The 18,182-nt window shown below is 54.1% G+C and overlaps 1 protein-coding gene across 21 annotated transcripts in view; it reads right to left on the reverse strand.

The window, feature by feature from the left end:
- HDAC8 (histone deacetylase 8) overlaps positions 1–18,182 on the reverse strand; it is a 47,524-nt gene that overhangs the window by 27,151 nt on the left and 2,191 nt on the right. For 7 of the 21 annotated variants that reach the window (XR_012895617.2, XM_075896563.2, XM_075896572.2 and 4 more), the window contains exons 2-7: positions 17,974–18,026; positions 16,807–16,937; positions 15,557–15,698; positions 6,619–6,731; positions 4,446–4,523; positions 1,065–1,173 (exon numbers count right to left, since the gene is read on the reverse strand). Coding sequence is in view for 11 of the 21 variants with exons in the window: in XM_075896563.2 (XP_075752678.1) it covers positions 1,065–1,173; positions 4,446–4,523; positions 6,619–6,731; positions 15,557–15,698; positions 16,807–16,937; positions 17,974–18,026 (626 nt within the window). In the remaining 10 variants the exon portion in view is untranslated. Of the gene's footprint in view, positions 1–1,064; positions 1,174–1,904; positions 1,949–4,445; positions 4,524–6,618; positions 6,732–12,039; positions 13,401–15,552; positions 15,699–16,806; positions 16,938–17,973; positions 18,027–18,182 lie in introns of those variants that run through there. The other 14 variants (XR_012895619.1, XR_012895620.2, XR_012895621.2 and 11 more) reach the window with 11 other exon arrangements.

Below are 18,182 nucleotides of genomic sequence, written 5' to 3' on the forward strand. Positions count from 1 at the left end.
AGGAGCAATGGGCTCAAGTTACAGAGGGGGAGGTCTAGGTTGGATATTAGGAAAACTATTTCCCTAGGAGAGTGGTGAAGCACTGGGATGGGTTCCCTAGGGAAGTAGTGGAGTCTCCATCCCTAGAGGTGTTTAAGTCTCGGCTTGACACAGCCCTGGCCGGGTTGATTTAGTTGGGATTGGTCCTGCCTTGGGCAGGACTTGATGACTCCTGAGGTCTCTTCCAGCTCTGTGATTCTATGAATTTGATGGCCCCTTCCCTACTCCTGGTTGGATGTTTATTGCAATCCTGAAATCACCTTGTCCACTGACTCCGCATGCTCAGAAGTGATCCACGACCGGAATACTGGAGGTGGTGGGGGAGGTCCGGTCGTTCATAGGTCTGGACAGACATGTATTGACAGGGCTGATTTGGGAAGCTTGCACAAGGACTGCTGATGGTGTGTCTTGAGCTAGCAACTGGTGCAACTCCTGACTTTCACAAGCACTAGTGCTAGCCTGACACACAACTGCATGCAGCAGCACCCTCAGATTAATCGCCTTTACACAAGAGCAGGCCCTCCCTGGATTTCACTGCTAGCTAGACAGACTGATTCAGTGGTTCGTGCCATGCACCTGGGAAGGGGCAGCATTAGACTCCTTAGAACCCAGCGTTCCAATTCCAGCAAAGATGGCTCAGTCCTTCTTGGATAGATCAGTCCAATGGAGCTTTGCAAACCCCCATAACCACGTCCCTCTCTGTATGGACACCAGAGAGCCCACGGCACTTATTCCAAGACTGGATATTGCCCCAGTGTGCTTGATTAAAATTGTACCCCTGGGCCCCTCAGAGTACACACCCCGTAGAACAGGGTGCTTGTGCACCCCACCCACAGGTGGATGCCATTGCTGTTGGGTGCTTCTGTAGCTACAAGGTGAGCTCACTAGTGAAGACAGCCCTGTGTCTATAAACTGACACCGTACATGGGGCCAAAACGTAAGTCACAAAAAGATTATTATTAAAAACCTGCCCCGGTTTTGTTCTCTGAAATGCTCCGTTCAAATAAATAGAAAACGGATCTCACGTCTCGCAGATCTGGTAATATTTCTCATCCCGAACGCCATCCTGGAGAGGTACGTTGACACTGTAATATCGCCCCTTCCCCAGGCCAACGTCAGTCACATCTCCTGTTCCTGAGGGACAAAAACAAACCCAAACTATCAGTCAGCTAAGGAGAAAACAAGCACAGTAACATCAGCTGCAGATCTGGGAGGGCAAGAACTGATGGCCAGCATGCTTTCAGAGAGGGCTCCGATCTACTTCCAACAGGGGAGCTTCTGGAGTTACCTCGGCCAAGAATCATCTGCCACGGGGCATGGGCTTTCACACTTCAAACCCTGCAAACTACAGCCCTGGAGAGAGGCCAGACACTGCAACCCATTAGCAACAGTGGGAGTGGAAGTGAGAGTGCCAGGCCTCCACGCAGGCTGCTAAAGCGGCAGTGGCAGACTCAGATGGCAAAGGGAGGGAGCAAAAGGGCTTTGGTAAAAGCCGCTGACCTAGTCAGGTGTCAAGGCTCTACATTTTCAAAGGCTTGTAGTAAATATTAGGTTGCCAAGCAATTACAAATGTTTTTGCTCAATAATCATCAAAACGTACTTAATATTTGTGGGTGCATTCTACGTTTTCAAACGTATTGATGTAAGTTACAACCCATAACACGACGCGGACAGAGCTCACTTTAGATTTATTTTTTGCAGTGCAAATATTTGTAATAAACAACCAGCATGTTGCACAATTCACCTAATACAAGTACCGTAGTGCAATCTTTATCATGCAAGTTGGACTTGCAAATGCAGAACTATGTGAAAAAATCACCGGAAAACTCAAACAAAGTGTGAGCGCCTAGAACAAGTTAGTTTACCTTTGCAGGAGATACTGCTACCTGCTTCTTGTTCACTGCGTCACCTGGAAGTGAGAACAGGCGTTCACCAGGCACTGCAGCAGCCCATCTCACTAGAGATGCACTAATGATTCAGACGTCCCTATAAGCTGCGCCCCCATTCCAGAAGCCAGGCACCCATGCTGACGATGGCTTCCGCTCAGTAACATCCAAAGCAGAGCGACCGACCCACCAGCCGAGTCAGGGGCCTTCAGCAGAAGGCAGATTTGCCTTTTTTCGGTTCAGGGTTTATAGTTTGGTTCAAAATGCGAGAATGTGGAAAGCAATCTACAGACAGAAGGTGCACCGCAGGCTAAGGAGACTGCGCTACGATAGTTGTATGAGCTCACTCTTTGGATTCTCCTTTGTACTCAGAACACCATTGTGCACAGTGAAATGTGCACCGTGACTGCGTCGGAACGGAAATCAGCACAGCCGAAAGGCGCTCGGTACTGGCGCCCAAGCTGGAGAGAAAAGTTCCTCTCTCAGCAAGGCGGTTAGCTCTGGAGAGCAGGGCCTGTCTCACCTTGGGCTTTGCTCGGCTGTGCACTGGCTCCCATCCACACACGCTCCGCTCTGGCCAAATGCAGTGGTGCTTTCCACAGGCAATGGCTGGCCCGTCCGACCAGCCTAAGGCCTGAATGCCGCCTGCACGCAGGCTGCCAACTTGCCTACTCCGCAGCGAGCACACAGGTCATTTGGACACCAACAGCTCTCTGACCCCCCATCCCCCACGCGCCCTGGGCACACAAGTTCTCCGGCAATCCGGGAAAGGATCAGGGAGCAGCTCAGCTTCCTGCAGTGCTAAGAACGAGGCGACGGGCCCCCCAGAAGTCCCAGCAATGGACATGGGGAGCCCAGCACCTGTGTGGACAGTCACTGGAGTACGGCATGGCTGCTCACACCCGGGCTAGGCCAACCCACATGCCAAACCTCTGCATTAACCTGGCAGTGAGAAGTGTCTGCAGAGCACCTGGCAAAAGGGGATTCCATGGGGGCCGGGCACCTGACAGAAGCAGGTCCCGTGGGGGCCGGGCACCTGACAGAAGCGGGTCCCATGGGAACTTCTGGGCATTACCAGTAACTGGTCAGAGTCTGCAAAAACACGGTGCATGCCCCACAACAAAGCCACACTCAGGGCTTCCGATTTTCACTGTAAGCAACACACAGCAATAGCAAACCAGACCCGCTGCTTGTATTCCAGGGCTCGTCCTCTCAGAGCAGCACTGCAGACTGCACATGTAGTGCACTAATTAGCCAGCGGCGACCCTGCTGCACTTTACTGTGGCGCTGGGTAACACGGGCTTGGGGAAGCAAAGCACGAGTAGTGACATTATGAACTCCTGCAAAGCAGACGCTTGGCTCTAGTGGTTACAGCAGCAGAGAATCTGGCCCGGGGTTTGCAGGCCGGCAGCTATTCTCGAGCGGCTCTGGCAGCGACGCTGCTGGCAAACATGCAGTGAAGGGACAGCTCCAGAGACGTGCTATTTTGGGCTCAGTCCTGTGAGGTGCCGAGTCCACTGGCTCCGATCCAGTACAGCTCTTAAGCATGTGCTGAACTTTAAGCACCTAAGTCGTCCCGAGGAAATCGATGGGATTGTTAAACGCTCCAAATGAAGCACGTGTGTTGTGCTGGCTCGGGGTGGGGCAGGATATGACGAAGATAAAGCTGATCTTAAGAGCTCTGTCTGGCTCCCTAGGAATCGATTCCTAGCACTGCACTGGAAGGGATTTAGACAGATTCACTGAGCATTTACAGTGCACTCGGCTCAGATGGTAAACACTAGACTCGCCAGTTTCACACACAAACAACAAAGAGTCGGGTGGCACCTTAAAGACTAGGCAAACTGGGCTCCAGGTTACTTCTGCTGAAACAGACGAAGCCTCCAAAACAGTCTGACACAGGGTTTCTGCACGGCTCTGCTGAGTTTGGGTTGCTAACAGTGCAAGGACGTGGGAACTGTCTTTACATTCCGTTACAAAAGCTGACATGAATTGAGGTGTGTCAGATTATTTAACGCTAACATTAAAAACTGGCTACGGATTTTCTTTAAACAAAACACCTGCCTGAATCCCCATGGTAGAATCCTCCCTGGGCTGCGTACAGCCCAAGCTGAGCCTCATGTCTCCTGGCTGCCAGCACCTTGCACTGCAGGAAGTGTAGACACAGCGGTTCCCAGCCTTCCTCTCCTGAAAAAGGCACAAGCCAGGGTGCCTGGCATCTCACTGCCCACTCCCCTCCAACGGTGCCCGCAGGGTGAGGTTGCTCTCAGCGCCCCTTCTGGGCTGGCGCTCCGGACCCCAGCCCAGGCAAAGAGCGGCAGCACTGGAACGGACCCAGCAGGGTCCCTTGAGGCGTAGTGTCAGGGAGAGGCTGAGGAAGTGCAGTACTGACTGTGCACACTGTTCTGGGGAAAAAAGACGCAGAAACGGGGAGGAGGGGAAGCTGGAAAGAGGGACAGGGAAAGGACTTAACCCAAATGCAGAAACTCTGCTGGTTCGTGAAAACGGAAGTTTGCTTGCCTGGGAAAAATCCTGGGGAAAACTTATGCAGCGACACAGTCATGACTTTGGAGGTGAAACTGAAGGCATCTTCCACCCCTGCCAGAGAGAGAGAAGGAGCAGCTCAGGCGTCAATGGTTCACAAGCTACACATTACGAAGGAAACGCAAGCGCATGCCCCAACCAAGCAACGGGGGGAGGGCAGATCCGACCCAGTCAATGCACGTGGGGACTTAGCGCACGGAGACAAGTTCAAATGTAATGCGGGTCACAAGCCACATGAATTTTGCTGGTCTCAGCCTCGTCTGCACATCCAGGCCTGGCAAAAGCCAGCAGCCTCGGGCTTGCCTGCTCCCACTGGAAGAGCAGAGGGCAGCCTGCAGCTCAGAATTGGGGTGCCCCAGGATAGCCTGACTCCTGATTAGAACCAGCGTGACGGGCCTCTCCCCTTCTGCAGCACACCAGTTCCAGCCCTCTTTGTAGCATGCACAGACAACGGAAAAAAGGTTGCACAAGACTTAACACAAACCAAATGTGGGGGGGAACGGACTAAAATGAAACACGCCGTAAAAGTTAGAGAGCAGGAAACGTTAAATAGGGTTGAAATAATGGCCCCAAAGCTTCAGCAAGGCCCAGTCCCGCTTTCCTTTTATGGAATCATCAGTCAGTGCTGACTGCTGCAGCCTCACAAGTCTGCACCGAGGCAGCAATGGCCGTGAGACAGTCCTGCACTCCGTGTGCAAGGGGAGGGGCAGGGTGCGCTGAGACCCTGGGCGGAGGGGCTTAAGAGAATCAGAGCTTGCTGCTTGGAATAGCTACGCTGCTCAGAACATCAGCACAAGGCCTCGGGTTGCAATAATCAGGCACAACCCCCAGGGGCAAGGCACTCACCAGAATGCAGGCATCTAAACTCTCCCTGCAGTCGATGGCTAGAGAGCTTGAAGAGCTGGGCCTAAGCGAGCGGAGGGACCCGCACCTCGTACCCTTCTTCGTCGCAAGGCAAGAGCCGCCCTCGAGGCGTCTCCTCCACACACAAGGCAGTGCCTCACTGCTGCTCACTCCCCCAGGGCACTGACGATCCCCCACCCCGCCCCAGCTCTTCACCGATACCAACCCATGTGAATCAGTCGTGCGCCCCATCGACCTGGATCTCGCCTGCCCGACAAAGACTCAACTCACTGAAGACTCCAGTCGTGGAGATTGGAGCAAACAGTTAAAAGAATCGGCCTGACTTGTACCGGCCCCCTGAAAGCGCAGAAGCCATCTCAAGGTCTGGCTAGACCCCCAGCCAACTGCGGCAAACCTCCACGAGTGAGAAGGCTGGGACTGCTCTGGATGCACCAATCCAGACCCTTACCTCTGAGGGTACCGCCACGCCCTCAGCATGGGAGAGCACCTTCAACCGGGATCAGCTGTGCGGCGGGTTCCCCTTTGAAACGCCGCCTCCGCATGTTTCAAAGGGGCCGCCGTGGAGCCCGGGGTCAGCGCAGCATTACCATTACCCCACAACCTGGGGACTCCCCAGCTGACCCTGGGTTCTGCAAACCCCCCGGGCTCCATGGCTTTGAAATGCACAAGAGCCCCCGCTGGGGAGACTTGTACATTTCAAAGCAGGCACTCCATGCAGCCCGGAGTCAGGGGACTTCTGGCCAGCCCCAGGCTGCCTGCAGATTTCCGCATTCCTCCTTGGAAATGTCCAAGAGCCTATCAACTAGTCTTTTCCAGGAGGGGCCCTAAGCTGCATCGCCTGCTCCCTCCCCTCCTACCCCTAAATAGTCAAAATAGCCTGGCTCTGCCAATCTCATCTACTTTCACAGCCTGAAGAGCACCCCTCCACCTCCTCCTCGGGAACCGCTTCCCCCTCGCCGGGGCTCATTAACTGCAGGGAGAATGTTCTAAATAGTTCTGTTCTATTCTAAACAGCAGTTCTGCTGGGGGAGACCTGGGCCCGCCTTGCACAAGTCGGGCTGGCCAGTCGCAGCTGTCCCGCCGGCCTCCGAGGCGAAGCAACACCAGTAAAGGGGAGATGAGGCTGCTCCTTCGTGCACATTGTTTGAGGACGGATATTTGTGATTTGCGGCTGAGGCATCCAGAGTGCAGGCCAGGGGCTTGCCACGTGGTTTTACAAACCCCTCGGTGATCCTGGTGCCCACAGAGGCTCCCCGAAGCAGGGCCCTCCGCGAGGCAGCCTTACCATCCCCATGATGCAAGTCCAAGTCGATGTAGAGGATGCGATCAAATTTCCGACGCAGATGCAGAATGCCCAGCACGGCGTCGTTTAGGTAGCAAAAGCCAGACGCTTCGTCTCTGCAAGGAAACAGTCGGGAAGTTAAACGTCCCCAAGCGGACACTCGACAGTTGCGCACCCGCCTTTGCCCCTGCACCTTCCACCACCGCCCCCCCAGCAGCCCAGCCTCTGGCTAGTGTGGACTGGAAGGCAGAGCAGGAAGAGATCTGAGGCCCAGCTCTCAACTAGCCCCCGGTCAGGAGCATCGAGAGCCATCCACAAACACGCAGGGTGGCTGGTCAGTTACGTGGGAGTCTGGAAACCTGGCTCCATGTCCAGCTAAATAGGAGACTGCCGGTCTCACCCTAATCCACACCAAAACGGCCACCCTGGCCTCTGGGGGCTTGACGGACGGCCCATGGCCGGTGCTGAAGAGCAGAGGGCAATCCGGAGCATTTCCCTGGCGTTACCACCACATGAATTTGGCGCTACCGTAGGGTGGCAGATTTAGGCACCGGACTGTCGAACTCCTCTGCCTGTAGCACATTACCAATAGGGAGGCAGCAGCTGGCTCTGGTTCTCAGCCCCCTTGCAGGAGTTGGCTGCCAACCCACGCTGCAGGCTCTGATACAGAGGCAGCAGCCGGCTCCCGGAGTGGGACCTAGAGCCAACGTGTAATTGTTAACAGTAACCGATAAGCTCATGCTTCTGGGTTAACCGCTGAACCGGTTCCTCCATTACACCCCTAAGCGAGACACTGCAGCGCACCTAAGGCACACACCTGCACGCGCCCAAGGCCGAGCTAACCGGCGGAGGCAGTCTCAGCGGATGGGTTAAAGTGCGGTCTGGGCGCTGGACTCCTGCTGCTAAGAACCCCCGTGAACTAGCAGCCAGCAGGTAAGTGTCGAAGCATTCGGCACTGGCCGCACTTCAAGGGAAGCAGCCAGGGCACTACTGCCCCGGGCTGGATCCCACTCCCAGCCCCAGCCGCCACCCTGGCTCCTTTTGGATTTGAGGGCTGAAATCCAGCTCTCAGCCTGCATGTGCAGGAAGCGCATCTCCCCAAGGAGGCGTTCCAATGCAGCCCTGGGGAAGAGGAGAGCAGCTTTAAAGCCCCCTCCCCCTCCAGAAAGTCTACCAGTGAGGGTGCCATTGGGGTGAGAATTAAGGGCGGCAGGAATAGTTTCTTCCTCCCTCAGGGCAAGGAGGGCCCACAAAATCAACGTGAACCGTGCTTTCCTTGGTGCCATGGACCTGCACACAGGTACATACGGGGAGCAAACGCAAGCCGTGCGGGAACGAGCTGATCTCCGCTAGCGCAGGGGACTTCTCCCTTCCCAGCTCTGCCTCCACAGTAAAGCCCCATTTGTGTGCCAGGAATTCTTCCTGTGCACAAGGCTGATTTAAGGAGGCAGCAGGCAAAGGAGTTAGAGGAACCCGCCGCCTGTGAGGAGCCAGGCATCTGTGAGCACCAGGCAGACTCAGGGGGTCTGTGGCAAGCACGGAAACCATCCAATACAGAGGCCACCTAAGCACAACCCATGGAGCTCTGGGAGAGGCAGCCCAGCATAATGGACACGATACCACAGAGCAGGAGTAGGACACCTGGCTCCCCGGTGCTGCCACTAACAGGTTGTGTGACCACGGGGCAGTCACTTAGCCTCCCCAGGCCTCAGTTTCTCCCTCAGGAAAGTAGAGGTAGCAATCATCACTCCTCTAGGAAGCCCAGCGAAGGAGAAGGAAGGAGATCGGTAACCTAGCATCCAAGACACAGTAGCGAGCCTCCTGGGCCACAAACCTTACTGTCACGTTATTGGCTTGTGAGGGGAGCAGCCGGGTCACTGCTGCACCCATGGGGGAGTGTTCGCTCAAAAGTGGTACAAAGGGGGCCACGTGAGGGGTCAAACAAAAGCTTCCTTTCCTCTGATTTTGTATCTGCTCTTCATAGATCAGCATGTGGAGTTAGGAACATGGCCCCCTTTGTACCACTTTTGGGCAAACACCCCTCCATGGGTGCAGCAGTGACCCGGCTGCTCCCCTCACAAGCCAATAATGTGACACTAACTCCCTTGCTCCTGCTAGCAGGGCATTGGGCTGAAGGAAAGGGCAGCTGCAATCCCTCCATCTTAAGGAAGTGAAGGGGAGCCCTCCAACATCTGGGACACTTTCCGGGTAACTGTTGGTGGCCCAAGTTTGAGCAGCCCTTCCCTAGGAGGCTTAGGAGGGGGCTGAAATCTAGAAGAAATGCTGGTGCCTTTCTTCTAGAGTGCAAGCCAATCACAAGCAAATCTGTGACAAAACCCCTTTTGCATGCTCAAGGCCCAGTCCCAAAAGCTGGCCTGCGATCCTGCGTGCCCAAGTCAGCCATGCGATACATCAAGAGCCTTTCTTCTCAGCCAGGGCCTTGCTCCCTTCGGCAGCTTCGCCAGAACCCTATCGTACTTGGAGCTAGGCTCCAGCAAGGCCCTGGAGCACAGCCACAAGAAGCCTTCCAGGCGGGCAGATGTTACTGGTTCCCCCTCAGTGTAGGCTGGCCCCCAGCGTGGCTGAGAGCCTGAGCCAGTCGAGTCTGTGGAGCAGAGCTGAGAGGTTCACTGCTAGAGGCAGTGTAACTCAAGAACGAAGGGTCACTCAATGAAATTAAGATACAGCAGATTTAAAACAAACCAAAGTGAGTATTTCTTCACAGAACACACAGTCAACCTGTGGAACTCCCTGCCAGAGGATGTTGAGAAGACCAAGACTATAACAGGGTTTAAAAAAGAGCTAGACAGATTCACGGAGGACAGGTCCACCAATGGCTGTTAGCCAGGATGGGCAGGGAGGGTGTCAGAAGCAAGGAATGGGTGGCAAAGGATGAATCACTTGATGATTCCCTGTTTAGTTCACTCCCTCTGGGGCCCTGGCACTGGCTCTGTGGGCAGACAGGGCCCTGGGCTGGATGGACCTTTGGTCTGACCCGGTCTGGCCACTCATATTCCTATGCCCCCTCTGGCTCAGTTACAGGCCCTCCCCGGTTCCTTATCCATGCCTGCTGTTAGCACACATCTCCAACAGGTGGAACTGACACACTAGATGGGAAGGGGTGCTGAGTTACCATGGAGACGTCTTTCCCAGGTGTCTGACTGGTGGGGTGGGTCTTGCCCACATGCCCTGGGATAACTGATGGCCATGCCGGGGTCAGGAAGGAACTTCCCCGCAGGTCAGACTGGCAGACATCCTGGAGAACGTTCACTTTCCTCTCCAGCATGGGGCCTGGGTCACTTGATATGCACTAGACTAAACGGTGGATTCTCGGGTACGTGAAGGCTTGAAACCAAGGCTTGAGGACTCTGGGGCTATGACAGGAGTGGGGAATACAGTTGTGCAGGAGGTCAGACTGGATGATCACACTAGCCCCCTCCCGCAGAAAGACAAGGCAGTAGCTGCCGCTGTCTGGCTCTCTTTGCAAGCAGAGCAGAGGAGAAACGTAAAGGAAACCAGAAGTGGCAAGTGCCCAAGTGCACCTTCCAGCAGGGAGAATTCACTGCTTCCAAGATGCCCCCGAGATTCATGGTGGATGCAAGCTTGGAGTGTGGTACCAGAGATCAAAGGGCAGCGCTGGAGCCATAAAAGGCACCAACCCTTCGCCCCAAGCCAGCCTAGGCTATTTGGAAGTAGAAGCCCTGAGCCCGTGAAGACTGTGGTTTCTGTTTCCACGTTTACGACCTCAGGAAGCAATTAAGCCAACATCCTACTTCCCCCACAAGCAGGTTATTTTGACAAAGGGGCACTTATTCTAGATACACCCATTTGGCTCAGGGCTCCAAAACAGAAGCATGTGTGCACTTAGGTGTGTAAATCCGTACAACAGTTGCAGAAAAAGCAGCAAGTAAAGGAAAGATGTAAGCTGAAGAATGGATTTATTCACATGCAGTGCTGCGTAGCAGCTCCCTCGCTAAGATAACAAGGATGGTATTAGCTAATTGCATACCCTGAGCCAGCGTGTGTCCAACAGACAAACCCTCTCGCCTCATTCTGTTGTGCACCATGCCTACCGTTTGTGAGTATTGTTCACTCTTTCAATGTGCCACTGCCAAGGCTGAATTGGAGACAGAGACCCATGATAAAAAGTGTAGGACCATCATACAATGCCTCTACCGCCCTCACAGCACTGCTAATCATTTCTGAGGACACAGGTAACTGGCGAAGTACCAACAATTAGTGAAGAGCAAGTAGAGCACCAATATGCAAAGAAAACAGGAGTCTGATCCTAGCAATGCCCATCTGAAAGCCCAAGCACAATCCCCAAGAGAAACGATGGGCCGTCCAGCATGAAGAAAGACCTCACCAAATGGACTCCAGCAACAAGCAGCAAGATTTTATAATATCTTCACATCCAGACCAAGTTCCTCCCTTCTCCACAAGTGCAATGACTTGAGGGAGGGGAACTTCACTAACAAGCCTGAGCGCTGTTGCCAAAATGGTCACCGTGCCGGGAACAGGACAATCAGAACCTTCCACCCAGATCCCCCCTTTCCAAACACCCAGCACTCCTGCCTCCTCCTCTCTCCTCCACCCCCCACCCCCAGTTCAAGTTGCCTGTCAAATGCGTAGCTCTGCTGTCAGCTCCAACCCAATGACTTTTGCAGACCAGAGCTTCTCTGGTTTTACAGCATCATTATTTCCTCTATTAAAAATGGGGGGATGGGGAAAAAACCTGGAATCATTTAACTACCCAGTGTCCCCTCTGACATTCTCTCTGCAGTTTGCTCCACCACTTTCCTGGTGCTAAAGTCAACGTTTAAGAAGCTACATTGCCTGAATGTGACCTCTTGCGGTTATGGCCAGCACCTCTGAGTACAGCGACTGAAAGGCCGCAAAACGATGGTCCCTCCCAGACCGTTTGCTTCTGTGCATTTGGCAATGCCTTGTGGGCAGCCCAATGCCCTGCTTCCCATGAACTCAGGTTCCTGTGTTGCTCCCACTGACCTGTCCCACTGCATGGGGGAGAAATATGCAGCAGACTGAGAAAACATCACTGCAAAGCCATTCGCAGTGGCGGGGTAAGGTAGGACTAGAGCACCATTCTGAAACTGACCAGATTTCACAGTGAGCCTGAAAGCCCCACAGACCCATCTATCTGCCAGAAGTGGGCCCGCAGTCTGAGTCTGGAACACAAGCCACAGCTAGCAATGGGCATCTGGCAGACCCGTGTTCGCTTGTTTGGCAGGGACACAACTTGACTTTGAGCTGGCTTTAACAAAGATCCTAGTTTAGGACTAAGCACCCATTGACAGAATAGCCAGAGGTGTTTCCTTTTAACATCCACTCTGCCTCTTCCCACCCCCAATCCACTTGTCCCCCAGCACCTGAGGCCCACCCCCTCCCCTTCAGCCCACCGCTTGTCCTCCCACCCCCGCCACGAAGCCCTTGCCTTCTTCCAGAAGAACTTGCCCATGAAGACAAGCCCTTAGATCCACCAAGCAAAGCCCAGGCCCTGCAGCGTGTCCGTAGGATTCACTGAACTACCACTTAGACCATGTTCCGAACAGGCCTCCAAGTGTCGGCTGCTGGGTGACTGTAGGGAAGGTCTCCTCCTCTGCTGCCCAAGCATGTTAACGAGCAGCCTACATTTGTCCCAGGCAGGCGATGCATTTTCAAGGCCAACCCATGGGATTTCCACCCTGGACTGGCGCACGAGCCGCAGGGGCGGCCCTCCATCGCCGCAGGCCGCAAGACTGTCTAACGGAGCCGTGCTCCTGGGACAGGGTAGTTGTGCTCACGGCGCTGGTGTCCCTAGAAATTTACTGGTTAACTGGTAACTGGTGGGGGCTGAGGCACCTTCCCAGCAATTAATTCCCTCTTCCTCAGCTGCTGTCACCCCCACTCGCCCAAGCATCTGCCCTGCTTCTGAAGGGTGGGGGAGATGCACTCCTGTATTGGAGTGTAAACGACCGACTCTCTTCTGTATTAATGCCCTTACTAAGGAACCCGTCTGGGAAGTATTTCCTGACTCTTTGTTAGGTGGCTGACAAGTATTCTGAAATCAATTACCAAAAGACCTGGAACTGGCATGTTTCGATCGTGTTATTTGGATAAGTAAGGCGTGCAGACTTTTAGGATATTGTGTGCAGAAGTTTTAATGTTTGGCACAGAACTCCCCTAGGGGTAACATACACAATCACGAAAACGTGGCCCACACCGGCGGCCCGCTTGCCTAGAAAGGTTTGTCTGGGGCTCTCCCGCGTTTGGAGCTGCAGGAGTGTGGGTGGGAGGGAATGTGGCGCTGCCTTAGGCAAGAGGCAAAGGAAGGCTTCAGGACACAACACACACGACTAGGAAATTGAAGCGCAGTGGGGGTAGGCCCGAGAGGTCTCTCTCTATAAATACACCAGAAGCAGCTGTTAAGGGTGTGACTCTGGGCTGACACTTCACCAGGGCCTTACACTGTGCAAACAGCACAAGAGTCCTCATTAAGTCCAAGCATTTATTCTATTCAATCCTGTCTGTTGCGGTTCCAGGATGAACTACGCAACCGAGCCACCAAGATAAAGATCCACTAGCGGACGAGGTCACACATCAGTGAAGGTTTATTACAAAGCAGAACCAAAGAGCCTCAGGAAACAGTGGGCCGAGAATAGAACCGCTAACAGCAGGCGCTGAATGCATCCAGGTCGGGGGAAAGGGGTGTTCTTGCTGAGGCAGTTCACTTGACAGCGGAGACAGGAAGTGGTTTTGTCTGCGTTTAGCACAGCCCCGTAACGGTTCTGCAGATGAACACAAACGTCGGGTGCCTCTAATACTGATCCCAAAGAGCACACAGCAAGACTAGTGTTTAAAATGCACGTTGTGGGCAGGAGTGACAGGGCCGCCAGGGAAAAGCCTCAGCTGCAAGTTAAACACCCAGCGGATTCACAAGCGTAACAGAGTATCTATAACCAGGTGATTTTTCTTTGGCTTTATTGGACACGTTCAGGATGCATCATCTGACACATCAGTGACCGACGGAGGCTCCTGTGGGACAACCTCCAAGCTCGCGGGAGTGAACGCTTTTCTCTGAGCAAAGCTAATGCCAAAGACACTGTTACGTCCTTGTCAATGCGCCTGTCCCGGGAACGGGAAGTGCCCTCAGAGCTCCCCAAGGCATTTTCAGTGAGACATCTGGAGACTGATTTCAAAATCCCAACTACCTGTACTGACGTTTCTGTTCGGTGCACCAGAGAAAAGAGATGGTCTCAGCTGTCTCACGGCAGGCTACGTTTCCGGCTAGTGCCAGACGCTATGGACAAGCTATTAACTCCTGAGGACAGATATTTGTCATGGAAATACCGACAGAACCTTCAACTAGAGACACAATACACAGCTAAGAGACTCCACGTGCTTGCTGAAGTGGGGGAACGCCACTGGACTTAATCGAGAGCTCTCCCTAGTGGTACTTTGGCAAAGGCTGCAGAGATTTGAAAATCAGTAAGCGAAACCTGCCGTTTTCAGCATGCAACATTTCCTCCCAAAACAGCACGAAGGACTCAGCACATCAGAGACGCTGTCTCCTAGTTCCAGGCATCACTGATCTGGCAGACCCTAGGCAGGCCAGTAAAAACAGCACAGCACAAGAAGCTGTTAACATTCATTCGACCTGAGCACAATGAAACTGTTCTGCACTCTCCTTACATCTTCCCAGACTGCTCGGGAACACAGCTGCAGTAAGTTTGACTGGCCCCATACTGGGCCACAAAGGGCAAGAAGGAATCGCACTCAGGCCCTAAATACAGCATTCCACAATCGATGAGGTACTTTGGGAGGATTTATTTTCCAATACTGCAGCTTTAGGTTACTATGGCAGGCAGGATTCCAAAACAATAGGCTATTAGGAGTGCGAATGGCTAAGTGCGGGACGGGGATGGGGGGGGGGGGCGGGCCCCACCCAGCCAGAGTGGGCCCCCACTCTATAGTCTTACATCCCGACAGACTACTGGTCCAAACTAGTCTGGAAAATCTTATGGTTGGATTAGAAGGAGGGTCACTTTTTCACTGTCAGGCGGCTGTTGCACTTCAGAAGATAAAGCACCGCTGTCGCTTGAAACTCAGCCCGTAATAAGGGGACAAGCCCCAGCTAGCTGCATACACCTGGGCTACGTCTACACTGGCACCTAATTCCTAATTCCAATTCTTGAAAGTAGGAATAAGAGATCCTCCAGCAAAGGGCTTTATTCCGGAGGATCGCGCCAGTCTAGACGCTTTTTTCCGGCTTTTCCCCAAGCCGGAAAAAAAGCGGCGGCCATGTTTATTTAAATCCGCGGGGGATATTTAAATCCCCCGCGGATTTCCCTATTCTGACTTACCTGCTTTGCATGACTTTTCCGGAATTAGGGGCCAGTGTAGACGTAGCCCTGTAGTCCAGTGACCTTCTGGGAACGAGGGCACCTTAGAGGAAAAGTCCCCCTCTCCTCTCGGGCTGCTCTGAGAACTGCCCTCTCCCAGCTGTTCGGGTACAGCGCTAACAGGTACTTTCAGAGCGCAGGAAGGACTATGAAGACCCAACCCCCAATCCCAGCCCACCTCACCTCTTCTTAACGCCTTCATTTGTATCCAAGTTTCCTATTTCTTCAGTGCTTGGCAGCACACCAGCAGTTTGCCTGTCTGTCTAGCACCGAGCAGTGCAGCGGCCCTGGGAGCACGTGAGGTACTAGCAGAGAATTAAGCGACCACTCGACGGCACACAGCAAAGAGCATGGGAGGGCTCCTCCGTGCTATGTCCCATTTCTTCCCCAGCTGCCTCTTCTCTTTCAGCCCGCCCACCCGAGCAGCCCCCGATACATTGGGATTGGCCTCTGTGGCTCCTGCGGGGCCGTGGAAAGCCAGGAGCTCCGGGCTCATTCAGACACCAGGGTGGAAAGCGCGCGGTAACAGGCTGTGTTCTTACTTCTTTGCATGGTGCCACCCTCCAGGCCAGTTAATCGCTACCTTGCACTTGCCGTCCATCAGACACTGGGCTGCAGTGATGGTGGCCCCTCCGACAGCGGCTGCATAGTCAAAGACCCCTTCAGTAGCAGGGCAGTCGTAACCTAGGGCAAGAACCAGGGAGTGTCACTGAGTGGGAACATGGCTGCATTCCTGGGGGACTAGGGACTGCACTGGGCTCTACTCACAGCTCTGGCTGCCCCGCCCATGCTGCTGCCTCTGATACAGCCATAGGGCGGCGGCTCCACAGGAGCGGATACACTTGTGGAGACGCCTGAAAGCCCCAAGTAACGGCTCCTGGCTCCCTTCTCTCCCCCACTGCTGCCTCTCGAATAGAAGCAGCAGTGGGGGTGGGTGAGCAGGCAGCTCTGTGGGATCTGGTGCTTGTGGGGAGCCAGCTTAAAAGCCAGTTCCTCACAGGCACCAGTTCCCCACCCCCAACCCTTGCTGCCTGATACAAAGGCAGCAAGGGAGGAGTGCGTGTAGTCATCAGGATTACCAATCAGTTAATCGTGTAGTCGACTACACATTGACATCCCTAGCCTAGACAAGGGCCAGAAGTCACTGTTTATTCAGCCCGGCCACCGACGTACAGTTCCAAGATGTCCCTTGGGGTCCCATGGTTATCGTCTCTGGGGGGCAGCAGCCGTGCCTGCCAGCCCACCTCGACAGGCACTCGACACGCTGTCTATGCAGCCATTCCCAGAGCACTACCACAACCCCTAACCAATGCATGTCTGCTGCAGGCAGTAGAGACTCGCCAGAGCAAATGCACTCAGTTTCCAAGTAAACGCTTGTATTGTGTCTAGCTTTCAGCCTTCCAATTTACCCTGTGACCTGAAAGATATGCTGGGTTAATTCCTCGTCACACCAGCCCCTGTAATACCGACCCTGAAACCAAAACTCAATTAGCATTGTGTTAACGGTGGACGAGACAGCTAGAACCTAGCTCCCTGTCGGACACATGCTGCCTCTTGCAGGCGCTATTTGGAGAAGAGGTCTGCACTGCATGTCACAGAGCGGTGCAGTAAGAGCAGCCCGTTTTTACAGTCACTCCCCAGAACAGAACCATCCTTTGGTTAAAAGGCTGAAAAGGAGAAAACCTTTGAAGGCTTCTTCTGGTGAAAGCCCCCTGTGAGAAACGCACAAAAGGGCAAGCTGAAAATGAACACAGCCGCCTTCCCCTGGGTCTCCGCTCAAAAGGCCCCTTACCCAGCCCGTACTCCACGGACTCCGGGTGGTCGTCGTCCCCCTCCTCGCTGACCTTCTGCAGGTGTTGCAGATAGGCATCCGTGTGAAAGCTCGCCATTTCCTCCAGGGACGCCACCTTGGGCTTGACTAGCCTAGCAAGACCGACGGAACAAGATCAGCATGGCAGACTCAGGAGGTGTCGGGAACCCCTTGGCTGCAAGCTTCTCAGTCTGGATCTGAAATTCACTTGTGCTACCAAGACAGGGGTGGGCAAACGGGCCTCCACAGGCCAGACTCGGCCCACGGAGGCCCTGCCGCTGCCCTGGCCCCAGGCCTTAGAACGAGACGCACAAGAAGCCTCCCCTGCCCTGTCCGGAACACGTGGTGCTTTTAAACGCCGCACGCTGCTCGCAGGGCGGGGGAAGGGCAGAGGAGGCTTTGTGCACTCCCCCGCCCCCAGGCCTAATTGGTCTAGGGGCAGGGGAGCGCGAGAAGTCTCCTCCCATGCCAGGAGCATGGGCACCCACGGGAACCATGGGGGGGGGGGGACAAAAGCACTCCCTCACCCCCAGACCAACCATTGTCTGGGAGTGGGGAACCTGGAAGTCTCCTGGCCCTGCCTCTTCCACTTGATGCCCCACCCCTTCCTGTGCAGCCCGAGGCACTTGAACAATTTCTAAAGTGGGAATCATTGCCTACCTCTGTAGTAAGATAAACAGGACAACGCAGCCTTTTAACCTTTCACATCCCACATCTGGCCCCCTGGCTCCAGAACTGGTGTCAGCCTTCTTGAACCCTTAGTTCCTACCTGAGAGTTCTGCTTTCCAGTTAGCACCTTTAGGGGCAGGACCACAGCAAAGCAAGGACACCCAGCTTAGCAAACCAATGCGTTACACGCATGCACCCTTTACTGTCACAAAGCACAATTTAGAGGTCAAGGAAAACTGCAAACTCCTGAATGCATCCCCCTCAGTCTGATTAACCCCCTACTCTGACCCCTCATGAGTTTCACCATATAAATCACCAACACAAGAAGTCAGTGGACGGGTTTTATGAATGCACAGAATGCAGGGCCCAGTCCTGCAAAGCGCTGCCGGGCACTGAGTACCCGGAGAGCTGAGGATACTCAGCACCTGCAGCATCAGACAATTAGCATACAGCCTTCAGGAAAGAGGTGATGTCACTTACCTCATGTGGTCCAGTAAGGAATATGCTTTGATCAAAGAATGCACCATGCTGGCCTACAGGGGAAGAGAAATGAAGAGCACAGGTTACCAGGTGACGCATGCCTGAGCCGTACGTAAAAGCATGCCAGTGACGCTCACCCTCACACAGACTTGCAGCAGACATGGCAGAGGTCCTACCCCGAAATGGTGCTGGTGTGTCCAAAGCCCAGC

The sequence above is a fragment of the Pelodiscus sinensis genome, chromosome 13, assembly GCF_052426305.1.
Source record: "Pelodiscus sinensis isolate ZL-2025 chromosome 13, ASM5242630v1, whole genome shotgun sequence".
Lineage (NCBI taxonomy): Eukaryota > Metazoa > Chordata > Testudines > Trionychidae > Pelodiscus > Pelodiscus sinensis.